At 34.1% G+C, this 16,511-nt stretch overlaps 1 protein-coding gene across 7 annotated transcripts in view; it reads right to left on the bottom strand.

The window, feature by feature from the left end:
* Positions 1-16,511, bottom strand: part of TLK2 (tousled like kinase 2) — an 86,818-nt gene that overhangs the window by 26,023 nt on the left and 44,284 nt on the right. For all 7 annotated transcript variants that reach the window (XM_016128191.2, XM_016128198.2, XM_036223634.1 and 4 more), the window contains 4 exons: positions 9,246-9,341; positions 7,856-7,948; positions 3,355-3,465; positions 2,224-2,360 (listed from right to left, as the gene is read on the bottom strand). In XM_016128191.2, coding sequence (XP_015983677.1) covers positions 2,224-2,360; positions 3,355-3,465; positions 7,856-7,948; positions 9,246-9,341 — 437 coding nt within the window. The remainder of the gene's footprint in view (positions 1-2,223; positions 2,361-3,354; positions 3,466-7,855; positions 7,949-9,245; positions 9,342-16,511) is intronic.

Raw genomic sequence — 16,511 nt, 5'->3', positions numbered from 1 at the left:
ATTTTTTTGGAATGAGTGTGAGCTTTACGGCACTAGTTATGCTTACTTTCAAAGTAGAAAAGTGGGTAGGAAGAAACAATATCAAATTTCTACTACGACCTTATTTTCTGACTAAAAAGAAAGAATTTTCCAATTTTTTTTTAAAAGTTAAGAAAACAACTCTCTAATATCAACCTATTAAAGTAAAAAACTGTATGTACTTTTAAAAAGTACAAATGGCTCTAAGCGTCTTTTTATTTGGATTAAAGTTTCCTCAAATTATATCTAGAAAGATACAAATTTGAAGGATACTAAACAAAGTAAAAAAGATTTTCAGTTACTCTAGTCTAAGTGAACCATGACCACTCCAAGTCTCTCACTCACTGATACGGTGAAACTTAAACTAAGTTTTTAAAAAACAAGTACATTCAGAGAAAGCACAATGAAGCCTTGCAACTAGTAAAAATTCCTTAAGGAATGGTACATTAAATGAGTTAACTCTTCAGACATCTAACATCATTACCATTAGAATATTTCCTAGTAAAATGTCCAGTTTCTATAATAAACAAGTTTATAAATTAGTAACCAATTAAAGTATCAATATAAGAAAACCACTTTCTCTCATGTATCCCACCACTTAACAGATATTAAGGTTTATAAGCCTGGCATATAAAAATATACCAAGATCTGGGATTAACCTTTTAACAGACTAAAATCTTTAAATCGCCTATCAGAGCTGACAGTCAGATGCTAACTCCCTTTTCTTTCTCTAAAGTGCTCCCCTGCCAACTCCTTTTCTTGATCCAATCTTCATTTTTGTAGAATGACAGAATCTACTTTTTAAAATCTATTTTCAAATTAAATCCAATCTACCCTCTTTCCTGAACACTGTAGCTGTGTTTCTAGATCTTTTCCAGATTCAGTATATCTTTCTAGGAAGAATGGCAACCAGAAAAATAAGTACTCCAAGTTATACGTCCATAATACAATTTACGCTGCCATATCTACAAGGGCAACACGATGAGCAAGGTTAACGTAATCTGAGTACTGCAAACAACTAACTATTCATCTAATACAATTCCCTTGACTTTGATATGACCTGAGTCACTGATGAGACGTCAATTTAACAGCAGAATGGAAATTTTAATTCATGAGTTTTCTGCTTGTCTGAAAAACTCTTTTAACAATCATCAGAGATACGCCTCACTCTCCAAAATATGGCTTGAAAGAACTTCTATCACCACCCATGTTTACAGCTCAGAGTGGATGCCGCTGAGCTTCTGGCACTGACCTGAGTCAAAAGGCTTTGTTTTTGTCCAGTGTACAGTATATTTGACTCAAAAGCCTCCCATCATACCAAAATGCGCATTCTCAAGGTACATTTGTGAGGCAAAAATATACCTAAACCAAGTTGGAGGTTAAAGTATCACATACAAAACAATGACTAATGTGTAATCCAAAGGTTAGTTTTAATAAAGTATTATTAATAACATCAACATCTGAACTTTTCTTTCAGGAATAAATGTTATTTTTGTTTCAATACTATTTAAAACTAGTCCCACAGTCTCCAATTAATGCTCAGTAAGTTCTTTCAGCAAGAAAAAAATGGTAGGAAAAGTAGTCTATGGAACCCTCCAACTCATGATGATCTCAGCAGATCTAAAGTTTGAGAGCCCGTGATTAAAAACACACAATGCTTCCCACCCTGGTCTTGGATGGAAATGATCCCCATGATCAAATTCACAATGCCACCCCCCAGTATCAGACAGAAATGAGCTGACAAATCAAAATAAATAATGAACACGGTCTCCTTAAAGAGGCTCAGTGACATGTTCTATAAGGTTCTTCTAGAGTTTCATTTTGTTTGATACCTAACGCAGGGAATAATCCCTCAAGTCCTTGCCCATTTCATTTTTTTCCGTGGACTTAGAGTAAATACTAAGCCACCCTCTCATAAAATCCATTATACAATTTTAAAAATATCAAGTCAAGTCCTAGATTTTTCTTCCTTAGCTTTAGCAATTCTGATTCTTTTAAACTTTAATGTAGAACTAATTTTTTATTCCTCCGATGACTTGTCATTTTTTCCCCAGGACCTCACCTCATTCTCTACATGTGCGGTGACTAAAACTGAATGAAAAGATGACTACTGCTACTAGAATTATTAATGACTACAATTTCAGAAAACTTAAAAAATCCAAACCAACTTTTCGATTGTCAATTAAATCATCACAATGAACTTACTTGATAAGGTTCTGGAAAGCATAACCATCGGTCCACTGTTCCGTAAAAGAGGCCCCGTGTCGCACAGTGGTAAAGTGGCCCAATCTCAAGCGGTCTTGCATGCTCTTATCTCTACATGCCATCTTTTCTTGTTTTGACTTACGGAAAAGGACAAATAGAAAATAATTTCATTTTCCTGTGAAAACTCAGATACAGTATTATGTTTATTTGTTGTACTACACTGTTCAAAGTTTAGTATAACAGGCTAAATCTACATTGACTTTAGGAAGTACCCTAACACTCAATAAATTTCCTGTATTAACATCTGCCTTGTTATTTGTCATAAAAATGGGGGGAAAAAGTAGTTTTCTTTCTATAAAATTAATGAATTAAAAGATGAGGTAAAATGTCCCTCAGCATCTTTGACATCAGTAAAATAATCCACTTCACTTTTATCAGCGTTTCGTACCATTTTAACAATATTCCAAAGATTTGAGCACAAGTAACCACAGGTCTGTTTCAAATCTCTAGCTTGTAATAATTTCATTAAAAAGTATTGCCATCTTAAAGCTTTCAATATAAAATAAATAAGTACTGGGGATGCATTAATAAAAAAATTTTTAAAGAAATAGTTACTATTACTAAAAGCAAGCTGCGACTAATCAATCACTATAAAGGAGACATCAGCCAATTAATCATATTCAAGTATATATATATACCAACTTATTTTATAGCACAAAGCATTTAATTATCACATTATTATATACATAAATTACTCCAGATACCATCTCTAAAATGGAAATGTAACTACTGTTAAATGTTTATAATAGTAATAGAATACATACTTCAATTGATAGGATAAATATAAGGATTTGGGGGAGCAACACCTCAAATAAATTCAACTATGACAAGCAGTCTCTGTCCAATCAGCATCACACACTCAAAACAATACGCAGCCAGAAAGAATGTCCCAAGTTATTACTCTGGATACTTGGTCCAGTGTCCACGCAAGAAAGAATTCTAATTGTCAAACCATAAATCTTCTAAAAAGCCCTACTTTGAAATATTCTGTCACGTAAGATAAGGAGCCACAACAATGACACACACTAAGCATCTTGGGATAGAGAGTTCAGGCCACCATTCATCACTCACCTTTTCTATAAGGAGTTTCTTGCTCATTGTCACACATCGATTTAATCGTTCTTTGTATTTCTCTAGCATCTTTTGCTGTTCATCAATCTGCCGCCTCAGATCACAGTTGGCCTTCAATGGGAAACAATATTTTAATTAGCTCCAAGGAAGACAGATTAATACAAAAGCAGTTTCTAGGGAGTCTGAGAATCATTTGTGAGGTTAAATCAACAGTAAAATTAAGAGTCAAAGAACAGTAACTGTCTTTTTTAAAAAAGAGGTACTTTATTCTCTCTTAATAAACATCATTTATTTATTAAAGATGAAGTCTGTTACTAGAAGTGAGCTTGTTTTTCTACTGATAATATTTTACTCCTCCTAAAATCTAGTTACAGTTAAATCTAATACACCACATATGCCTAAATTGTTATAAAATGAAAGAAAACTCTGCAATGAACGAGATGTTTAAAACACATACAAGGGTGATTAGGCACTTTCTAAAAAAAATTACAGAATTAAAAAAACAACAACACATATAGTTATAAGCAATTGTTCTTTGTTTTTCTATTCTTGTTTCCAAAGAAAAAGAGACTTGAATGTACATGTTTCTTACCAGAGAAGGCAGACACACCCATGCATGTCCACATAAGACAGAATGACAAACAAGTTGAATACAAGGTCCTGGTTCAAGAATGCCAGAATGTAAATACACAGTTAATTTAGCTGTGGCCAGAAGGATAGGCTAAATACTTTGAAAAAGTCAAGCCTCTTACAATAACAGAGAAGGAAAGAACCACTAACCCAAGGCCAATTTTGACTCGCAACTCTGAATTTATTCTTGTGTTAAATAAAAGATCTCTACTCTCTTTTGGCAAATAAATGCTACTTTATAATAACTTGATTTATGAAAAAAAAAATCTAGTATTTCCCAATCAAATGAAATAAGTGTTTCTGAAACAAGTGAAAAGCACAAATGGAAGATATCACAGCATACTAAATTATTGAGACTTTTCAGCTTAATTTTTAAAGTGACCAGAGTACAACAGCTTCCATCTCCAAATTTCTGCTCTCCTCATAGTATAATTTCTTCCTATTAGTTCATCTTACAGAGTTCTATGAACCACATTATCAAAGGCAAAGTGCAAGTACATTTGGGTAAATGTGACTACTTCATATTAAAGAATCTACAAGCCAAAGATTATGTAATGTCTATGTGAAATTCAATCTACTTTTGGATGGTAAGCGTTCCCTTAAAATTTGTAATCAAATGTATGAAATCAATCAATCTCTGGAGGTTTATTTAAAATTTTAAGAACTCTTAAATTTTTATGGTTTCTAATACTATTTTGTATTCAGGTTTAAAATAACACCTGACTAGCAGCTCCTGATGCAGCCTTACCCGACATCTCACTAAAACAGCAAAACTCAATAAACAATCCAGACTTGCTTGCAAGGAGATGGAAAGACCAGTGATCATTTCCCTGTCCCTCCAGGTCAGAAACGCAAGTTCTAACCAACTTGAAAAAAACGGTGGCTGTCCTTCTGGGTCTTCCTTTTTGGCATATCGGTTTCTTTGGGTACTGCTCTACATCCAAACAAAGACTACAACCCTCAGAAAACAAGGCATTAAAAGCGGGGTAGTGGTGAGAAAAGGGAGCATACTGCTTCGTGAAAAATGAAGCAGACTTTTTTTTTTTTTTTTAAACCAAAAGGAGCACTAAGTTAGGATTCAACCTATTCATATACTCTATCTTCTTAATCTCAAGAGAGTCAGGTGATAAAAGAACAAGGTGAACCCATGGTCCTTTTTTTCAGTCCAGCAGAGCTACTCTGGACAAAAACCTGTCAGTACCAGAACTGGGCTAGGAGGTTTTTAAACCCAAATACATCTAATAATAAATCTTGGCAATGCAACTAGCACCCAAGTGAACACAAATGGGAAGAAGAGCAACCCCAAGCAAGTATATATGCTAACAATGAAAGACGGAGGGGAAGTACTACCGAGTCTGAACATGGCTCTGTTCATTTGACGATGGAGAAAAAGAAAGAGACAAACAAACAAAACAGGCCTAAGGGAAAATATTTCTGAATAAATAAAGGGAACATCAAAATGTTTGTTAACTATAAAAATTATCTCCCTACAGAAATCAAAAGAACATTTTAAAGTACTGCTTATCGTATTTCATAAAATGTAAAAGGACATGGTATTTATGAAATAGAAGCCAAAAACCATAAAGAATATACAGGATGGAATAAGAAAGTGAATTGGATAAGGAAAAAAAGTGGGTAAATTAAAAATGTAAATAACAGAATCAAAACTCACATGAGCTGCAGTACATAAAAAATATATAAAAGGCAAAATGTTCAATGAGATTCAGAAGATATGGGTAATCATATTAAATGAGACATAAAATGATAAAAATAAAGACTAGAGATCAAGGTCCAAGCTAGAAACCAAGAAAGAGGCCAAAACAAAAAAATATAAAAAAGGACAAAAATTAAGTATAAACACACATTTCCAGAAAAAACTATAAAGACTCATATACAGATGTGCCCTGGCAAAATTTTTTGAAATACAAGAATAAAGTTGGGGGGTCGGAGTGGGGCGGAAGGGAGGAACCTATAGTTATCATGGAAAACAGATTACTATGTTTGTTACTTTGGTCATGGCCTTCTCTGAAACATTAAATATTAGAGAAATTAAAAGGGGTGTGTGTGTTAGGAGGAAAAGGCCAACAGGTTACGACACAAAAATTTTGTCCACAGTACTCCACTACATGGGAAAGGAAGAGAAATTCTCAGCTCTACATGGGCATAGAAAATTTAACGCTGTTACAGCATTCTTGAAAAAACAATTACTTAAATGTATTCTAGTCATCAAGAGATGAAATAAGAAAACTATGATTTAAAAAAAATATTGCCAATGAGCTCTGAAACCAGTTTAACAAACATGCATAGCTAATTATTATAAATTTGGTCATAAAATTTCCTGTAAATATAAGAATTATTTCTTTTTTGTAGTTTTCATATTTTAGTCACAAGTACCTTGAGATCACTAACATTTCGAAAGTTTCACTGACTTTCCAGATTAGCATGATATATTCAAGAAAAGGAACAAAAAGTGAAATGAAAACTGAACAAGTTATTAAAGGAAAATGAAGTAAAGATAAAAAAGGAAAAGTAAAATATCACTGGGGTGGAAAAATCAGTCTAGACATTTGGTTGGAAAACAGATCAACTATGAATTTCACAAATCACAAGTTTACAGATTCAATACAATGCTAATTCTTTTGAATATAAAGGCCAAGTTATAAGAATTATTTGCATATAAAATATTTTAAATAATAAATTATCTTTAAAAGATCATATTTTACCCATAAAGATCAGGCTTATAGCTTAGATATGTGCTGTATTCCAGGTTTTACATAGGAGGGAGTCAAATACAATATTTCGTATTATATATTGATAATTATAAAAATGAAGGTAAAGTTTTTTGGAGGGGAAATAATCACAAATGTGACTTTTATTATCTTTATTTTTAAACAGAACCTTTTAGTCGAAGTCTTACATAATTAGACAAACTGAAAAACCAGGGGTGCAGACGCCCACTCAGTTGTGTCACCGGAGCCCTGGAGGTTCCTCTGTAGAACCCTCTGGCCCAGGGAGACAGTTTAAAAACCACATCAGTATAAATAGGATCAAACCTACCCCTTCTAAATCACTGGAGAAGACTGTGTGTGTGTGTGTGTGTGTGTGTGTGTGTGTGTGTGTATAGTACAAATATATAGATATCATATGTGTACATATATATATATGATATCTATATATATGTATGGTACAAATGGCTCAAAAAATTTACTAAAGAAAATGTACCATGTTTTATCTGTTAATGTAATTAAAGGTGCCATAGTTTCAGTATTCTCTAAATCTTTTATACTGAGTATGTATTGTTTTTACAACTATAAAAAAACATTAAAAAAATTTTTTAAATTGGTCAGTCAATATGCCAAATTGCATATTAAAAAACATTTTAAAAATATAATGGTATATTGTCTTGTGGTAGCTTTTAAATTCCAGATTACCTATTTTTAAAGTTTCTCTCGTAAGCATAAAAATCTTCTGATGAATAGGTTATAAAAGATATAAAATACAAAACCAGAGCCATGAAATAGTTTTTGAAATTCAAGAATAGTAAAATAACTTCTCTGGAATGGAAAAACATTTTATACTTATTCTCACAGTTACAGATGAAATATGATAGTCCACATATCTATTATTTCTGGCATATATTTAAATATTTAAAACTTACAATGTAGTATTTCCAATTGAAAGTGCTTAGAATCTAGGTTTAATCCTCGTTGCTACTCAGATTCCCTCAGATTAAAAGAAAATGTCCAAGTCTTTATTATTTAACTTTGTTATTTGGCTATAGTAATTATCTCTATGATACGCATATAATCTAAATACATGTAATATCAATCAGTGCTTGTTATAAAATCTCTTACCATATTTTAATACTTACTCTTAACAAATCATCTATTCTTCCCTCCTTCTTCTCTAAGTCAGAATTCTTACTGTTTTCTAGTGCAGATATTTTTTCTATTGTGAGGTCAGACTATAGAGACAAAGAGAATGTAAATTTAGGATTAATCTCAAAATATTACATGCCATCATGTTTCTCATTACTTTTCTAAAATTAAAAAAAAAATACACCTGCTAACACAAATAGCCTAGAATCACATGACTCAAGAAATTTAAATGCCTTCCTAATCCCATTCTTTAAGCCTTATATTCTGCTATACCTGCACTTCAAAAGCGTGTTAATGCTGGAATCAAATATATGAATGAATTCTCAAACTACTGTGCACCGAACAATACAGAAACACACTACTCTAGAAACTAACTTTGGATAGAAAAGGACTTCAGAGACATGACCCAAATCTCCAAAGAACAAATGCGCCACCTAGTGGAAACAAAGAACACTCAATGACAAGAGATGAAGTTATCTGAAAGCTCAACTATCTAAGTCTGTTCAACTGTCCACAGGCTGGTAATCCAAATAAAATTAAAATCTGTACCTGAGGACTATACAGCTCTTGAGATTTAAGAAATTCTCCTAGATTGTCAAGCATCCTGTCTTGAAAGCAGCACAGTGCCAAAAGGCTTCAAGAAAACCCAGTATACTATTTGACTAGTTCAACATCACAAAATGGAGAATACATCTACTATCCTTTTCAGATATTACCTTTCAATGTTCACAACATTCCCTACATTAAAAAGAGTTTCTGAAGACTGTTTAAGGAAGGAAGTTTAGCTAGGTCTTGCCAAATAAGGAATATATTAACTCTTTTCATAAAGTAGTGAATTAACATTCACTGAAGCCTATTGGGAGTACTGTCTTAATAATCATTTTGTATACACTGTCTCGGGTAATCAGAATCAACCATATTTTACGGATGATTTGTACGTAAGAAAGCTGAGGCCCAAAAAGATAGTGTAAGTTGCAGAGCCAGAATTTGACCAAAGGCCTAGAAGTCTCCAAATGGGTGCTCTTTCCACATCACCATACCTGTGGTATAAGAATTTCTGCTACCACATGCCAGAAAGTAAAAGAAACATTCCAAAAAACTTTAATTACTCATAATGCAAGTTCTGGATATAATAATACAATATAATGAGGTAAACTGAGAAAAATAAAGGGAAGACGAAAAGAAGACACTTATTAACACAGCATCATTAACAATAGTCAGTTACCCTGCTGTACATTACGTCCTCATGACTTATGTTATAACTGGAAGTTTTAACTTTCGACCACCTTCATCTACTTCATACAAGACGACTTGGGTTTTATATGTGGTTAGCATTTATTCCTCAGTAGATCTTTTCCTCCTGTTTCCTGATCACCGACCTACCTGGGTCTGTCTGTGCTGGATGGAGATCTGTTTCTGGGAGCTGCAGGAATGCTCTGTGTTACCAGATCCTGTAGAAGAGGGACTGTTTTGTTGAGCCTGTAATAAAGGTATATCACCAATCACAAGAAAGTTTTGCATCTTCCTCCAGAAACATCTGTATGAGTGGAAATGATTAACTCTATATAAAACAAACTCTACTGGAAAGTCAGAAGTAGTCAGGGCCATGTAGCCAAGATGACTGTAAAACAAAGGAGAAACAAGGGCTAGACATGGCAGCTTGGACCATGTTTCTGTAAATAAGGTGTTAAATGCTTATAAATGAATTTTTAAATATGTAAATTAGAGAAAATTAAAAGTTATTCCTGTAGTAATAGGCCTTTTTCATTTGTAGTTTAATATGCTCATGTTGGAAAAGGCTGGTGAAGCAGCCACTGCACAGGGGATGCTAGTGACTACCCAGAATACAGTAGGCCCCTATCAAGGGTTTCAGTTACGTGTGGTCAACCATGGTCTGAAAATATTAAATGGAAAACTCCAGAAATAAACAATTCGTACGTTTGAAATTGCGCACTGTTCTGAATAAAGTCATGAAATCCTGCGCCGTCTAGCTCTGTCCTGCTCAGGTTGTAAATCACTCCATGCTGTATGCACGACACAGCCGTTAGTCACTCAGTAGCCATCTCGACTGTCCTGTCGTGGTATCCCAGTGCTGTGTTCAAGTAACCTTTGTTTTACCTAACAATGCTCCCAAAGAGCACTAATAGTGATGCTCCCGATTTGGATATGCCAAAGAGAAGCCATAAAATGCCTCTTCTAAGTGAAAAAGTATGTACGTACAGGAAAGAAGAGTATCGGTACTACCTGCAGTTTCAGGCATCAACTAGTGCTCCTGAGACTTACACCCTGCAGGTAAGGGGGAAGACTGTAGTCTCCTAAATCCACAAATGTTATCCCTGAACACACAGTGGTCCAAAAATCCACGTTATTGCCAATATTATCACATGCTGTGAATTTTACATGCAAATGATTGGGTATTCTAAGGCATTTTTAAATTTATAAGGTTTAAGATTTAATATCATTCAACTATTCAGAAATATATTATCATTATACTCCCAAAAGGCCCTCTAAAAACAACACCGCACCTAACAACACAATACAACCTATCACAGACATAATTAGGAAATACTGTATAAAACAGTCAGTAAAAAAGAACATGAAAGAATAGAAAAATGAATAGTTACTGAGACTCTAAAACTAATAGGCTTTCTAGAGGAAAAGAACAAAGAGAAAAAAATAACCAAAAACAGTAAAATAAAATTTCTCTGAGGTAAAGAGATAAGTTTTAAGAGTAAAAAGGCCTACCATATGACATGCAGCATTAATGGAGAAAAAAGATCAATAGTGGCTAGATTTCAAGAACAGTAAGATACCATATGATCATCTCAACAGATGTAGAAAAAGGACCCAACATTCTTTCATAATAAAAATACTCAACAGACTCAGAATAGAGGGGAATTTTCTCAACTCCAAAAAGGCCATCTCTGAAAAGAAAACAATAAAACGCATCCAGGCTGGAAAAGAAAAAGTAAAACTACCTCTAGGCCCAGATAACATGGTTTTGTATACAGAAAGTTTTGCCAAAAAACTTTTAGAACTAAAACGTAAGTTTGACCAGATTGTAGGGTACAAGATCAATACAGAAAAATCAACTGTATATTCTAGCAATGAGCAATCTGAAAATAAAAATAACCTATTTGCAAGAGCATCAAAAAGAATACTTAGAAATAATGCAAACAAAAGGACAGTATTTGTACACTAAAGATTGTAAATGTCATTGAAAAATATTAAAGAGACCTAAATAAATGTAATGGTATATCATGTTCATAGACTGGAAGACAATATTTTAAAAAGGAAAGACTCCCCAAATTGATCTATAAGGTTCAGCATAATTGCTATAAATCCCAGCTGGTTTGTTTGCAGGAATTAAAAAGCTGATTCTAAAATTCATATGGAAATACGAGGGATCCCACAGACAAAACAATCTGGGAAAAGAATAAAGTTGGAGGAATAACACTTTCTGATTTTAAAACTTAATTACTACAAAGCTATAGTAATAAAGAAAGTATGGTACTGGCATAATAGGCATACAGATCAATGGAGTAGAACTGAGAGTCCAAAAACAAACCCTTTACACGTTTACAGTCATCTGATTTTTGACAAGAGTGCCCAGATAATTCAATGGAGAAAGAACAGTCTTTCCAAACAAATGGTGCTGGGATAACTGGATATGAAAAAGGCAAAGAACAGAGCTGGACCCTCTCCCTCATACCATACATAAAAATTAACACAAAATGCGCAAACAACAGACCTGACTATAAGAGCTAAAGGACACTTAAAAGAAAATACAGTAGATTTTCTTGACTTTGTTAGGTAAAGACTTCTTAGCTACAACACTAAAAGTATAAGCAACAAAAGGAAAAAGATAAATTGGACTTTTTCAAAATTAAAAACTTTTGTGGTTCAAAGGACACCATCAAGAAAGTAAAACAACAACCCACAGAAGAGAAATTTGTAAATTACATATTTGATAAGGATTCAACATACAAAATATATAAAGAAATCTTACAACTTAACAAAAAGGAAGACAAATAACCCAATTTAAAAATGAGCAAAGGATTTCTACAGATATTTCTCCAAAGAAGATATACAAATGGCCATTAACAAATGAACCCCCACCCCCACCCCCGGTCACATCATTAGTATTCAGGAAATGCAAATCAAAAACACAGGGGTAGCACATCACAGCCACTTGGACGGCTGCAATTAAACAAATGATGAGGAGGATGTAGAGAACCTGATATACTGCTGCTAGGTTCGTAAAAACAGTGCACCTCCTTGCAAAACAGCATGGTAGTTCCTCAAAATTCGTTACCATATGACCCAGCAATTCCACTCCAATATATACCCCAAAGAAAAACATGCTTCTAAGGAACCTTGTACATGATTGTTCATGGCAGCATTATTTTCTAATAATCAAAAAGTGGCAACAACTCAAATGTCCATTAACTTCTGAAAGGATAAAGATGTGACTGACTAAGCACCAAAAAGAGGGATTATATTTACTGATACAAATCCATGAACATCCATGAGGCCATAATGATAATCAAAGAAGAGAAAGCTATTTGTCACCATTTGATACAGCTATTACTCCTTACTTTAAAAATTAAACTTTTATTTAAAAAATTAAAAGTGGTAATTACAAGGAAAGAACCAAGCACTTAACCTACCTTTCTGGTAGGTTTTATGTCTGGTAGAACTATATGTCAGTGTAGCCTAACAGGCCCAGATTATGAAGAAAGTTCTATTTTACATAAGAATAGACACTAGTAAAAGTGTGATAATGTTAATTTGGCAATCTGGAAAAATGTTAATATACTTTAGAAAATGCCTGTTAAGATACCTAAGAGATAGGTAGTAAAGATTTCTGAAATGTACTTTAAAATACTTCAGCATAAAAAAAGCAAACTACATCTACATTTTAATAATCAAGCTTTTAAGAACATTTGGTATAATGTTCAAATATATAGCTTTCAAGGAAAGAATAGACCTGGCATTAAAAAAAAAAAAAAATCCAGTACCTCTGAACTGCCTCATTCAATCAAAACTAATTAAATGACTGGGACTGTTTTCTTCTCGGTAAACCCAATAATATCAGGTTTTGCAATGCCTAATATTGAAACAACCATAATATTGTAAATGCTCCTTAAGTGTTTTCAAATTTTAGAATAATTTAAAAACCAGAAGAGACTCCATTACAGTTAAAATAAAAACTAAATATTATATACTTGTAACAATAACTAAAGAATGCAAAGATGAAGAAGGAAGCTGGGTGATATGAGTATGATAAATTCATTTCTTATAATGGGGAATAAATAGATCTTGTTTAAAATTGATTAAATCAGAGATGTATTATTTGAAGTTAAAATGGTAACTTAACAGTGGTTATCTCTCTAAGGGGTGCAAAGAAAGAATTTACTCTTCAATACTTTAATTTTTTGTTGTCATGTACTTGTAATATTTTTACAATTAAAAAATTATATGCTTATAATTTTAAAAAACTGAAGGTTGTAAGTTAAATCATATAAAATTATATAATATACTAACATTTAAAGGACAAAACTCATAATATTCTACAACCTGTTTTTATTAATATATATCTAGAGATCTTTCACTATTAGTTATATTTCACTTCTTTTGTCAACTATATAGTATCCCATTGTATATATGTATCATATTTTATTATTTAACTAGTCCCTATACAAAAGATGCTTTTATTAACTCATGCCACATATAATTACAGTGAGTGTCTATTAGAGTAGATCCTATTTTCTGGCATTGGAGATACAAAAGTGAACAAAGCAAAATCTCTGATCTGAGGAAACTTACATTCCAGTGGGGGGATAAAAGAGGGGGTTGTCAGACAAAAAAGTAAATGAGAGTAGGTCATCAGGTAATAAGAATAAAGAGAAGGACAAAGCAAGCATAGAAGTGTAGTCAGGGTAGGCCTCTCTAATAGGGTAAATTTAATTAGAGACTGGAGAGAACTGAGGGAGCTGGTTATCTGGGGGAAGAATGTTAAGGCAAGTGCAAGGGCCCCGAGGCGAGCGTGCCAGGCAGTATTTGAGGAAGCAAGGTAGCCCATGTGGAGAGGAAAGGAGATAAGTAGTAAGAGATGTCAGAGCATTAGGGAACAAGACCATGCAGCGACTTATGTGTCATTTCAAGCACTTTTGAGCAGGGGAGTGGCATGACTGGACTTATGTTTCAATAGGATCATTCTGATTTGTTCAGAACAAATTAAAAATAAACAAGGGTAGAAGCGGAGTCCAGTTGGAGGCCAACTGCCATAATCTCAGTGGGAGACAATGGTTTAGATATGAGTGGTAGTAGTGAAGGGGGTTAGAAAAGGTAGGATTCTGAACATATTTTGAAGGTAAAATCAATATGATTTGCTGATGGATTTGGAGTTGGGGTATAAAATAAAGAGAAAAGAATGACTTCAAGATTTTTAAACAATTAGAAGAAGAGAGTTGACAATGATTAAGATGTGGAAGGCTGTGGGAGAAATGGGTTTGGAGTTGGGGGACAAAATGAAGAATTCAGTTTTGGGACCTGTCACATTTGACGTGTCACATTTGATATGCTTACTAGACATGAAGAGATGATGGAATTTAGGGCAGGGCTCTGGGCTGGAGATATTAACTTGGAAGTCCTCTGCATATGGGTGATTAAATTAGAGCAAAGAAACTAAACAAGATTCTATGGAGAATAAAGGTAGACTGAGGAGTCTGAAGACTGAGCCCTGTGGCACGTCAATGTTTAGAGATCTGAGAAATGAGGAGGAACTGAGAGTGGAAGCCTAGATAGAGAAAAGCTTGTGCTTGGAGAAGAAGGGATTGGTCATTGTGGCTGATAAATTATGCTAGATGAGTTCTGAGCACTGATCACTGGATTCAGCAATGTAGAGGTCTCAGATACCCTTCTAAGTTCCTTTGAAACACTGGTGGAGGGAAACTGCTTCTAGATTTTTGCAATTATAAACAATACAATAAACATCTCTGTAGTTTTCTGGGAATGGAATTTCTGGATCCAAGGATATATAAACTTAATACTAAGATACATTCCCAACTTGTCCAAACGACTGTACCAATTTAAAGTCAGTATAGAATTGCATGTGTGTCTATCACATACACTTAGAATTACCAAACTTATTAAGTCTTCCCAATTTAATACATCAAAAATGTTATCTTGTTTTATTCTGCATTTCTCTATGGCTGAAGTTAAACATGAGAAATGTGACTGTACCAAAGCATTTAGGCTTTTGGTGTTCATGTTGTTCCCACATTCCTTCTTCACACGTCACTTTCTTACTTCTCTCTGCCACCTCTCTTCCACGTGAGAACAATCTGGCGGCAGCATTTGCAAGCCCTCTGACAGGCTGAGTGTACTAGCTGACAGGACTGAGAAGGTGGTCGTCCTGCACGTGCACCCAGCCCAAGCCTGCACGCCCCTACCTTCTATGGGAAACTTACTTAGGAGAATGAGTTCTTTATGACCGAAATTCTGTGTATTTAACTACATGCCCATTACACAGGGGGCATTCAGTAAATACCTGTGGAATAAACAAAAGGAGTTCCCCTCAAGTGAAACGTAGGTAGTTTTTAAGGAAATAAAAGAACAAACGGACAAATAACCCCCTGATTAGCCAAGGTTTTACCTGGGAAAGTTAGATCTAAGATGAAGATTTAACAAATATCAGCAGATAATAAAAACATCCAATTAAATTTATACAAACATCACAGATAGAGAAACAGATACATTCTCTAAACACTAGTTCATACTGCTGTCAGTTCCACCCACAATATTATATTGGTCAATTCTCCCATTTTTATGCCATGTTTCCTTAGTCACCCAGGAATAAAATTATGCTATTTTCACACAAGATGTTTCTCCATTTCTTTGATGATTACAAAATTCTGTAAATTCTTTGAAAGTTCTATCATCTATTTCTTGAGGGAAAGCAATAACTATATGGAAGTATTCCAAATAATGCACAATGATTCCCTATCTAATTATTTTGTTTTTATTTCCTTTCCTTAAGATACCCACTGCTTTCCCAGCCTTTTTGAATACAATTGCATATATGTATTAATGATTCAGAATACATAGAGCCAATAAGGAAGAAACTTAGATTATAAGCAGAGAAAATGAAACAGTAAGAAGAAATTTAAATCAACAGTGACTTTAGCTCTGAAAGATGCCCTTAAAAATGAAAGAATAGAGCAACGGGGCTTTCTCTTGCTTTATACCATCCTTGGCCACAAGCAGGTACTTGAATAGGGAACAGAAAACCAAGAGCAGAAACTTTTGAGTCAAACCGCATTATAATTTGGCAAATAAAAACGGGGTCAAACTTTCATAATACTGAAGTTTTTACTCCTCGAGAAGGGAGAAAGAAGCAAGCTGAAAGGAGCAAACAGCCAAAATTCCTGGGAAAAAGAACCATACCAACACTCTGAAGAGGTGAGAGAAGCCAAACGTGTAGGTTGTCCAGATGGGGGGGGTTGGGGGGGGAGGGGGCGGAATGACCAGTAAGTGTGCTATGGAATGCTCGTCTACATGCTAAAATTTTACTGACTTGAATACTGCTTTAAATACGTGATGGCTGGAGTCTGGATTTTGTTTTTAATTATACGAGTTATTTTG

This window comes from Rousettus aegyptiacus, unplaced genomic scaffold (genome assembly GCF_014176215.1).
Source record: "Rousettus aegyptiacus isolate mRouAeg1 unplaced genomic scaffold, mRouAeg1.p scaffold_m13_p_6, whole genome shotgun sequence".
Taxonomy (NCBI): Eukaryota; Metazoa; Chordata; class Mammalia; order Chiroptera; family Pteropodidae; genus Rousettus; species Rousettus aegyptiacus.
This window is presented reverse-complemented; position numbering and strand designations above follow the sequence as displayed.